The sequence below is a fragment of the Anabrus simplex genome, chromosome 2 (genome assembly GCF_040414725.1).
Source record: "Anabrus simplex isolate iqAnaSimp1 chromosome 2, ASM4041472v1, whole genome shotgun sequence".
NCBI classification, from domain to species: Eukaryota; Metazoa; Arthropoda; class Insecta; order Orthoptera; family Tettigoniidae; genus Anabrus; species Anabrus simplex.
The window spans coordinates 973630448-973642596 of record NC_090266.1 but is presented as its reverse complement, the minus strand read 5'-3'; the positions used below and the strand labels follow the sequence as shown (position 1 = coordinate 973642596).

Below are 12149 nucleotides of genomic sequence, written 5' to 3'. Positions count from 1 at the left end.
TTAAAATAACTGTTCCAATTTGACTGACATGAACCTAAAATCTTCATCATTTATTGCTTTTTTTTATTTAGCTCATCTAGTAAATGTCGGGAGGTGTTCATGAATGATATCCTCACAGGTTTCGATTTCTTACACAAATTCTCCATTGTGGCACGTACAGTTATACTTATCATGTTGGTGTCACCAAATTAAATGTTGGATTAGACACTTGTGCACTACCCGTGTCCCAGATCCTTGCACCAACAGTAATAACAGGATATCATCTACACGTGTAAACACAGTTCACAACATGGAACATACTTTCATACGTGGTTTAATTCTCCAGGCTTTTACAAACCACAAACAATCATGCCATTTTCTCTTTAACACACTCCCACAGTTCGACATTTCCAATGAGTACATAACCGAGTTCAAGGAAGTAAACAACACAAAGGACACATATTACTGGTTTCTCATATTACTGTTAACTTCCGAAATGTATGGCTTCTTCCTGGGAGATCTACCATGCATAGTGTAATGGTCATAGCGTCCGCCATGTCGAATGGCAGTGGGCCCGGCCCGGCACCGTATAGACCCACCCCTTATGCTTCAACTGCGCCAATCACCAGCAGCGTTTAAGGCTAGGCAAGCCCCACTAGCTTCCGCTCGCGGTCCTGTAGCAGAGGAGTATGGAAATGACTCCATGATTAATCTGGAGTGTTCCATCTCGTGATGTTCCTGGATCCATCCAGCATCCGGACGATTCTAGAAGAGCCAGCGCAGGTATATAAGAGAGGAACGACCTGCCTGGAGTTAGTGAGAGTTAGACTGAGTTATATGTTGGTGTGGTTCAGTCGTGAGTGACTGCCAGTGTAGTGAAGAATGTGAACTGCCGTGATTATCGGACTAGTGTGCTGCAGTGCGGACTGTCTGCGAAGGAGAGAATGTGTAGCCGTGCGACGCGAGACCTTGTGTGTGAGTGTAAAACTGTGTAGTGTGAGAACAAGTGAGAAACGAAGGGAGAGAGAGTGCGCGAACTGCATAAGTCTGTGTTATGAGCAAAAGTTGTGTGTAGTCTTGTGCAGTTTAGTGCGTAGCTAATAAATCTTAGTATTGAAGCTACCAGTCTAGTGTTAGTTGATCATACTACCCCGCCAACTCGTTACAATATTAAACCCGTTCAAAACATTGTGTATAGTTTGAAGACTCACTCACTTGTTGAACATTCTCTGAATATCCACAGCAATAGTTTCTGCACTTGTAAACAGTTCTCACCAAGCGAGGATGATGATTCGTCTACGCTCTTGGGTTGTAAGCACTTTCGGACATCCAAATTGACGCTTATTTACTGCTGTACCGGTCTCCTTGTGTTTGTTAGTTATAGTCTTTACTATGGTGTAACTAATAGAAAGTTTCTTACCAGTCTGTCGATAGTCTTTCCCTTGTGAATGGAGAAACACTGCTCTATCATGTAACGACACTGCATTTTCCTTCGTCTTCGAACTTATGAAAACTGGCGCATAATACTGCAGCAGACTAGCAAGTGGTCTGTCAAGAAAACGCAGTGTTTATTATGTTAGCAGATTGCATTGCTTGTACCTCAGAAGCACCACCCAGTGGTCTGCAGGAGACACACATGTACAGTTGTAACAATATATTTTGGTGGTATGGGCAGGTACTTTGGACAGCATAGTATGTTATGCTATTGAAGGTAGCACTTACACGTGGTGTATGCGGAAATATATGGCTCGTATACCTACCAGCCACGAATATACCGGTGTGCCAATACTTTCTGGGCTGACTGTATGTACTCGTTCGATAACCTTGAGCTTTACATATAACTGTTCTCGTGTTTAGACCCGTATTGAAATTTGCTATAATTTGCATACAAATTTTTATTTTTTAGTTTTCTATTCCACCTATTCAGTACAATTGATTTTGTGTTGTTAGAAATTTATTTTACTACAACACTACATTAAAAGGGACATGTTTTGCTCGGTTACTGTGAGGATATTACTGTATTTTGGACGTCAGTGTTATTAGAATCAATGTCTATCCCAATTTTAGCACTGTCATTTTAAATTGTTAAACTGTCCATTGTATTTACAAATGCCTATGTTCACGTATTTTACCACTTAGTTTTTAGAATCATAATTAAGTACAAATTAGTTATAAGCAAATTAACTATGACAGGTCTTAACCTTGAGATAAGTTACAAAGGCTGAGGATGCTCGGAAACCGAGCGAAACATGTCCCTTTTAATGTAGTGTTGTAGTAAAATGAATTTCTAACAACACAAAATCAATTGTATTGAATAGGTGGAATAGAAAAATAAAAAATAAAAATTTGTATGCAAATTAAAACGTTGAGCTTGGCATAAACCGTTGTGGAACAAGAATGGGTACGGTATTCACCTGCAGCCTGTGAGAGTGCTGGTAGAAGTGGCCAAGGGAAAGGAGCATAGTCCCAAATTGAAACAGACAGTTGCAAATCTAGCATTTCGAGGGCTCTCCCTAAGAAAAATAAGAATGTGTGAAGAAACATCGTGCTACAATTCAGTACGATATAGATGTTGATTCCCATAGGGAATCTGAAATATTTGTTCCGAATGAGTAAATTTATAATACCAATATAAATGGTCCGTTATTGGACATTATAAATTTTCCAGCTAACTCATTCCTGTTTGCCAGCGTTTCGCCCCCGTGTGCTAGGCTGGGCTCATCAGTTGGTACCTAGCACACCTACCAAGACGCTGGGTAGTGCATACCGTGGAGGCCACTGCGTAGGCTAATTGTAGCCACCGGCAGTGCCAATGCACTATGAGAGACTTTGTCTTCTTATCAAAAATTGATGCCTGCTTGGCCATCAGATGATATAGATGTTGATTCCCATAGGGAATCTGAAATATTTGTTCCGAATTATAAATTTAAATTATTATATTTCAGATTCCCTATGGGAATCAACATCTATATCATCTGATGGCCAAGCAGGCATCAATTTTTGATAAGAAGACAAAGTCTCTCATAGTGCATTGGCAGTGCCGGTGGCTACAATTAGCCTACGCAGTGGCCTCCACGGTATGCACTACCCAGCGTCTTGGTAGGTGTGCTAGGTACCAACTGATGAGCCCGGCCTAGCACACGGGGGCGAAACGCTGGCAAACAGGAATGAGTTAGCTGGAAAATTTATAATGTCCAATAACGGACCATTTATATTGGTATTATAAATTTACTCATTCGGAACAAATATTTCAGATTCCCTATGGGAATCAACATCTATATCATCTGATGGCCAAGCAGGCATCAATTTTTGATAAGAGGACAAAGTCTCTCATAGTGCATTGGCACTGCCGGTGGCTACAATTAGCCTACGCAGTGGCCTCCACGGCATGCACTACCCAGCGTCTTGGTAGGTGTGCTAGGTACCAACTGATGAGCCCAGCCTAGCACACGGGGGCGAAACGCTGGCAAACAGGAATGAGTTAGCTGGAAAATTTATAATGTCCAATAACGGACCATTTATATTGGTATTACAATTCAGTACGTCATGAATAAGTCTAAGTATGAAGGGTCAGTGAAGAATGTACCTTATCAAGAAAACCAAAACAGAAAGGCTGTACACAAGAAGAACGACTAATTTTGAGGCAAGCGAAATCCAACTTGCGTGTAAATGCTCCTAAGGTGCAGGTAGAAATGTAAATTGCAACAGGGAAGGAAATGATTTCTGAGACAATTCGCTGAGTATTACATAGACATGGTTACAATGGCATAGTACCAAGGAAGAGACCCTATGTTAGTAAGAAGAAGCATGCTAAAAGACTGCTCTTCACAAAAGAACACTTATGTAAGGGCCAGGAGTTTTGGAGTAATGATATCTGGTCTGATGAAACTAAAAATCAACCTTTTTTGATCGGATATTGCCCACAGGATATGGAGAAAGGCCAATACGATTCCCACAGTGAAACATGCAGGCGGTTCAATAAAGCTTTGGGGGTGTATGTTAGCTAAAGCTGTAGGGAATATTAAATTTATTGAAGGCACGATGGTGAAAATAATGCATAATGACATTCTAAAGAACAATGTTAAACAAAGCGCTGAAAAAGTGGGAACATTCTAAAAGCTACATGTTTCAACATTATAACGACCCAAAAGATATCGCTGCTCAGACAAGGACTGATTAGTTAAGAAATTTCCAAAACAATTAAAAACGCCTACCCATTCTGCCCTATTGAACATTCATGGGCATTTTTGAAATCTGAGATCCACAGTAAAAATGTTTCATCTGAAGAGAAACTAAAAGATCAGTGATGAACAGGGGTTCAGTATCAGCCATGAAGAGTGTGAGAGGCTTGTAAATCCCATGCAGCATAGATGTCAAGCTGTCATTAAAGCCAAGGGTTACTCCACAGAGTATTAGGATTGCTGCTGATTAAGGCCACGGCCACTTCTTTCCTACTCCGAACCTTTTCCTATCCCATAGTCGCCATAAGACCTGTCTGTGTCGGTGCGAAGAAAAGCAACTTGTAAAAGGAAGATTGCTGCTGGTGGGCATTTTATTCTATATTTAAACTAGTGGCATCTGTATGAATAACAGTGTTTGTAGAAAAACTTTATTTTGTATGGCATTGTAAAGAAATGTACCTGAAAGGATGGTTAAAAAGGAATTGCAATGAAATTATTTTGACTGTCAAAAGTGTACTGTATATATGTAGTGTATGAGTAAGAAAGTGACATTTTGTATACAGGGTTATTCACCTAAGATGTTACACCTAGTAACTCATAATCCATTGAAGATAACAGTATTCTCTTTTCATATTCTTAAATGGCATTAAGGGACTGTAAAACATTGAGTTACTTTTTCCTTCGAATTAATAATATCGGAGATATCAAACATGTTTTCTTAAATTGAACCATATTAATTTCTGCCCCTAGTAACAACAATGTTCAAGCTGTTAATGAATTCAGACATACAGTTAATACATACATTGGTCAGTTACTTTTGAAATATCAATATTACTTCAATTTGAGAGTTCAGAGGCTGAGAGCCGGCGCTGGTCACGCCACAACAGACCGTTCATTGGCGCAAGGTCTTCTTCACACGCAAGCTGTTTCCGTGTTGTGACCCGAACCATACAACTGGTAATGTACAGTACAGCTCAAGCATGTCTCGTAAATACATTCTGATGCGTCCCTTGAATTTGCAATGTTATTGTGGCACGAGAACTAAGGACGGGAAAAAGAGGTTTACATTTCTAAGAGAAATAAAATAATGGTGTACTATATATCCTTTCAGAGACAGTGACCCCTCTCATGATATTAGCTCGTGCATTCTGTCTCGGTTACTATGCACTCACCTACCTCTAAACATCACTTTCCACCCTTCTCCTTCATTGTAGTTCCTCTGTAAACACCCCCTTCACTGGTTTTTTCTCAGCTGTCTTTTCTACATTTCCAAGTTCCCTTAGCCATGTTTTCTAGCTTTCCATTGCCTCTGGGTTTTAATGGATGCTTTAACAGCTCAGAATTTGTTTATATCTGTCATGCACCTATCTCTTCTACTGTTTCAAAAGTTTTAAGAACCTTTCTTTCCTCAAGTATTAAGTTTAGAATCTTCCTTTCCTGTCTGGCACTTGAATTCTGCCCCATGTATCCCTATCATAGTTCGATCCTAACCTTCAGCATGACGTGCACATTATTGGTTTGGTATAATGCTCTTAACTGATGGTCTCCAAATTTCCACAGCATTACAAACTGTTCTTCTATGGTTTATATAGGATGGTTCATAGAATTATTCTTCCAGTTTCTTGTCAGGTTGATGAAGTGCTTTTAATTTTTTATACCTTTTTTTTTCTCCTCGTGTGTACAATTTAGTGTCACATTGTGTTAAAATTATACACACCTAACTGAGCCTTGTGGCTTGAAATTTGAGTGAGGATGAATAGTGCATGGACAAGCTGGATACGGTTATACTGTATGAGTAATAACAAAGAATTGTAAAGAGATGGGATTCTGTATGTATATGAATCACCAAACATTACTGCAGTCATGAACTTGATGAAAGTGTGCTGCATTGCGCAATTTATTCTCGTGATCCAGTTTTCTAGTGTCTCTTTATATGAACATCATTATATATTAAAATAATGGTTTACCTTCTGCTGTGTGTATTATTACTCTCACTTTGTTGCCTTCAGTGATGTACCCGATGGTCGCCATCATACCACAGTCACAATTCAAGAAGTGCAGCAGCAGTCTTCCAGTGATACAGGATACCCTGGTAGTCCCAGTACTGGGGCATCTTCAGCTACAAAGGAGTTGGATATATTGATGGCCTCGCTTGCTGATTTCAAGGTAAGTTTAAGTTTTGGAAGTTAAATGTACGACATTTTCCAGTTGCAATTGATTTTGTTCATAGCTCCTAACAGAACTGAACTGAAAATACTGGACTCTCTCCACCACTTTAACCCAAATGATCTGGTCCAAGTGAATAAAGCACTCAGTTAGGACATATAGGACTAAGGAAATATCAAATATTTTCGACTTGAAAGAATATTGTATTTCTTCTAGTTCATTCCCATATTCAATCTATTCCACTGTCAGGCTCCTTGGCTGAATGATCAATGTAGTGCTGTTCTGTTCAGAGGGCCCTGTGTTCTATTCCCTGCCGGGTTGGAGATTTTCACCTTTTCATTGGCTCGAGGACTGGGTGTTTTTCCTGCTTTTTTTTTAACGTCACTCTAACACCTCGTAAGGTTTTTGGCAATGGAAGGATGGGAAGATAGCGGCCGTGGCCTTAATTAAGGTACAGTCCCAGCATTTTCTTGCTGTGAAAATGGGAAACCATGGAAAATCATCTTCAGGGTTGCTGATTGTGGGATTCGAAACCACTATTTCCCAAATGGAAGCTCATAGCTGCGCAACCCTAACTGCATGGCTGACTCGCTTGGTACACAAATCTATGGCCCAAGTTTTAAAAATAATTGTGAACCATACATCTTTTTTCACCACCTTTCACCAACTAGATGGCATTAATGTTCTTCTCTCAGTTGTGGGAAGTACTAAGACGCGCTGGATAAGGAGATATTTGGGGTGTACAATAAAGGAAGGCAAGCAAGCTTGTAGTTTTATGTGACTGTTGATGTTATGATCATGGTTTTAAGTGGAATCTGAACCTCATGAAGGTAACTGTTCATTCTCAAAACCCCACATGAATAAATTATAAACTGGTAGGATACATGTTAAAGCATCCAAAATTCACTCCTGTATTGGGGGTAAAAGGTTAAGAGGTTAAGAATTGTAGAAAATACTCTAGATATTTAATTAATTTCCTTGAATGATGAATAGGGTCCTATATGAAAAGCTGTTACTGTTCACTTGGGATAAGTGGATCCTGACAGCTTTATCAAGTAAATGGACTAATGATTTAAGCAATAACAATAGTGGATACAAAATTAGGACCTAAAATGGATTTGTTCTGTAGAATTTTGTTCTATTTAAGTAATGGTCAGAATATATGAACAAATATTCCAATTATATTCAAAAGCTTCCACATTCTCTAAGGAAGATTTAAAGCATCTTCCATTCCACGTATTAAAATGCTATATCACATTGTATTTTTTCAACAAGTTATTTATATTTCAAGTTCCATTCCTTAAAATGTTTTTCTGTTATAAGAACAATGCCAGCATTCACGTGGACAAGTTCACATATGACTGTGTAGTATGTATTTGTAATCATTCATGGGTATTTAGTTTTGTTCTTTTGTACTTCAGAACGAAACCATACTTGTTTATTTCAGTCTTGTGCAAGGACATTGTTTTCCAGGATACTGGAACTTATTAAATGTTGCTGAATATTAAAACATGTTGTGGTGTGGTTTAGTTGGCAGTGCTCAGTAGTAAATGTAGGAGGAGTTACATACACACACATACACACAGATAGGAGCCTGGCCTTTCTTGGCCCACATAGGCGCTGAATGCTAGAAATAGTTTGAAGCATGGGTGGGGCTTGAAGGGTGATGAGAAGAGGGGGGAAAGTGGGGAGAGAAGTTGAGATACAGTGGCTTGCCTTTTGCTGAGATTCAGTCTGCAGTCTTCTTCAGAGAAGCAGTCAACTAGTAGCTCGCAGAAGTAACACACTCTTTCACAGGCACTTTTCTCTCTGTAACTGTAGGAACACTAACCACTCTAGCATGTCATAAGATTCAAGACTTTCATTTAGTAATGCTGAACATTTTTATCTACTCTGGATCCTGTATTTAAAGAATTTTAATTTTTTTCATCAGTAGGATTTTTAATACGATCAGGTATATTTTGAAACTGCCGTGCAAGATTTTTGAATGTATTCGAGATTTTCAGACTTTTGAAGTGCGGTTTAAAATTTTCTTTGTGGCCAAGATCATCATTCTGTTCCTGATCATGTACATAAAATTGGAAGGTAGACCTGTTAGTTATTGTCGATGTGTTATTTCCAGATCAATGCGAGCACACACCAACATCAGACTGTGACAGACTCGCCATACGCTAAGCCTAACAAAGCAACCAAAAGTTCTCCAAGTCCTCAACCTACTGTCGTCAGCTCTAAACAGAACCAGCTGGATTCTATGCTTGGCAATCTCCAAGCAGATATGAGCCGTCAAGGAGTAAACACTACCCAGAAGGGCTGCTGTAATGCCTGTGACAAGCCAATTGTAGGCCAGGTACTGCATCAACGTTTTAAGTGATTTCCTTGTGTACAGTTTTATCAGTGGAAGGATTCGAACAACTGGATGTGTTTATATAAGTAGTGTTTCTTATTGTGACTGTTTTAATTGTTGCAGGTTATTACTGCTCTTGGAAAAACTTGGCATCCTGAGCACTTTACATGTAATCACTGTAATCAAGAATTGGGCACTCGTAACTTTTTTGAACGTGATGGTCATCCCTATTGTGAACCAGATTATCACAACCTGTTCTCACCCCGTTGTGCCTATTGCAATGGACCCATTCTTGATGTGAGTTGTTCTGTTTAGTCACTTCTGAGAATAATACCAATGGCACCAATTTGATCATGCTCATAATTTGTCTGATCTTCCTGCAGAAATGTGTAACAGCTTTGGAAAAGACCTGGCACACAGAACACTTTTTCTGTGCTCAGTGTGGAAAGCAGTTTGGAGAGGAAGGCTTCCATGAACGTGATGGAAAGCCGTATTGCCGAGATGACTATTTTGATATGTTTGCTCCCAAATGTGGTGGTTGTAACCGGCCTATAATGGAGAATTATATTTCTGCTCTTAACAGCCAGTGGCATGCTGATTGCTTTGTTTGTCGGGTAAGATCCAGAAATTCAAAATTTTATTATAAAGTTTAAAAAAAATATTTCTCATATTTCAGGTTCTATTAGTTGCATGCTTTGGAATATTAAAAAAAAAAATATACTCTTCTATGCTGTATATTATATGTACTTCCATTCATGAGATTAGTAATTTTTATGGTGTTTGAAAAGCTATTTTGTATAATGTTTGATGCACACATACTGTACAGGATTGCAAGAAAGCAGTTACTGGTAAATCTTTCTATGCCATGGAGGGAAAACCAGTATGTCCCAAATGTGTTGGAATTGATGAAGATGATGGCAATGAGGAAGGTGATGAAGATTGAATGACAAAATTGATGATCATGCCCAGTCCAAATTCCCCAGTCTAAAGCCATGATTAAATAAATAAATAAATAAACAAACAAACAAACAAATAAACAAACAAATATAAGTATACATATAATAAACATAAAAATTAATGAAATGCCCCTGCCCCAAATGCATCCACAACATCATTGTTAGGGACTCATTTACCACCTTAAATATTTCTTCTACAACTTAATTTTAGAACTTGTTTGAAAATGGAAATCCTTGTTGAAATATATATGTTAGAGAGGAAGCTTGTTGCTTTAGTTACTTTTTTATTTTGACCTGACTTTCAGTTAATACGGTAAAGAAGCCAAAATTGTAATTTTAAAATGTATAAAAACAACTAAAAGAAGTTGTATGTATGTATGTATGTAATAAAGTGGAGAGAAACAAAAAAATAAAAAACAAAAACAAACAAAAAATTAGATAAAACCAAATGATACAACAATAACAAAAAAAATAAATTAAAAGTACAAATATTCTGAACTGGACCAACAACAAAATGCTTTTGTCTTATACCGGAATTGTTCAGATGTATGTAGTTTGTCATTCCCGTGTGAATGACCCAAACATCTATATATGTTCTAATTGGTCTTTTGTTAATAAAAAATGTCATGTATTTTGATTCTTTTTTTCTTGTAGCTATGTAGGTATATTAGAAGGGAACGGGAGGGGGGGGGGGGGGTAGGGGGAATACCAAATGGCAAAACTATCATCACTTTCCTAAATTTAAAGACTATCTCCTATAATGCTTCCCTTCAATTCCAACCCAATAAGTTTAAGTAAATATGGCTAGTAGGCCATTTAATTGCACAATAGAATAGAACATACTGTTAAGGCACTCTCTTTCTGTTGAAATTGTTAAATTCCTTGGGCTCAGTTGGTTGAACTGGGATAGAAGTCACCAAAAGCCATGTACTGGTAAATTTTTTTGGAACACCAAAGCAGGCGATTCTTCAAGTGAACCCTCTATTTAAGATTTTTTAAATATTACATAGTTCATGGGTATTCCTTTTATGTTTAGATTTTCCTGTCACTAAGCATGAAAAAGTTATTTGGGAACAGTTTGTTACAAGAGATGCTGTCATTAGCTCCTAGACAGGTATGTAGTGATTTCATCTTCAGAAGTGTTAACTGAAAATGAATTAGTTTCATCATTTTCTTGCTTAATGCTGCAGTACAAAACACCACATACCAGGCAGTTTTGCTGGCTTCAAAGAAAGGATCATCTGAAATTAAAAAAAAATTAAAATCTTTGCCTTTTTTTTTTTTTTTTTTTTTTCCTTCATGATTTTAAGTTCAACCTGTAATTTTGCCAAGGATTTGAATATACAGCATATTAAAACAGAACTACTAGCTTATCTCTTCAGTTGTAGATTCAGGAACCTGCTGTTTATTAGCAAGTTGCAGCAGTTTGTCTGTAACAGCAGTGAGAGTACTCAAACTGCAGAAAAAGCTGTTCTTTTGAGCGGGATTCCAATAGCATTGCAATAGAACATACCGGTGTATCATTCTCTTCAGTGTCTTTGTGCCACACATTAATTGCATCCAGCAATGACTGCCTTACTGTCACTATTCCTTATCCGCTGTGTGATGGCTTCTGAAGATGAGATATGTCACGATTCACATTGGGGATTATCTCTGGTACTGTCACTGATCAATAAATCAGTATGTTCCCATTGCGATACTGTGAGATTTACTGGAAGGATGAGATCAGCAGATGCAAATAGAACGGCTCTCTTCTGATTTTGAAGTCTTTTTAGCATATGAAGAACTGAATTCCATTGTGTAGGTTCGTTTTGAATCGGGCAGTATTGTGGTAAAGAAAGATGTATCTCTGCAGCTTTTGAGACTCTCTGTGGATTTTGAAGATTGTTTGAAACTTCTTACTAATTTTCTGCATAACGCAATGAGATTCTTGAACTGAAAAGTCCCTCCTTCAGAACAAGTTGTAGTAAGCTACACACAGCAAATGGGGTAATTTTTCCAAAGCCATGGCACTTGCTTCATTGTGACCATTGTCGTGAATCACAGCCACTATTTCATCCATTAAACCCCAAGTACTGATGTATTCTTCAAGAAATTTGCAATATTTTCACCTTTGTGTCTCACTTTTTCAAATGGTATCACTTATACTACAGTATATATTAGGGTGTCCCTTAAAAGGACAGTTTTTTTTTTTAATTTATTGAAACGCATACCCCGTTATTGTGTTTAATTAGTTACCCAGGTACAGAATTTCAACTTCCTACATTAATTTTAACCCATGCCGACTGGGCCTGAAAGTTTTAGAAAATAGCTGCTTAAAGTGTCTCTTAAATATAGTTGTAGATGATCACTCAAACCAATTACTTTAGAGAAAAATAAATGAAAACAGAAATTTATATAATGCTCTTCTTGTAGGTAACAAAAAAGATAACAATTTTTATAGTTATTCATTTGGATATTTCCTCTGCAAAGTCTCTTTTTTACAGTCTGGGTAAATTTTTCTATGTTCTTGCACACAATGTA

General features: G+C 37.9%; 1 protein-coding gene across 5 annotated transcripts in view; it reads left to right on the top strand.

The window, feature by feature from the left end:
* Nucleotides 1-12149, top strand: part of Pax (Paxillin) — an 813847-nt gene that overhangs the window by 762027 nt on the left and 39671 nt on the right. For 4 of the 5 annotated variants that reach the window (XM_067141777.2, XM_067141775.1, XM_067141774.1 and 1 more), the window contains exons 5-8: nucleotides 6170-6326; nucleotides 8449-8673; nucleotides 8794-8967; nucleotides 9054-9284. In XM_067141777.2, the coding sequence (XP_066997878.1) occupies nucleotides 6170-6326; nucleotides 8449-8673; nucleotides 8794-8967; nucleotides 9054-9284 (787 nt within the window). Of the gene's footprint in view, nucleotides 1-6169; nucleotides 6327-8448; nucleotides 8674-8793; nucleotides 8968-9053; nucleotides 9285-9496; nucleotides 10258-12149 lie in introns of those variants that run through there. The other variant, XM_067141778.2, reaches the window with a different exon arrangement.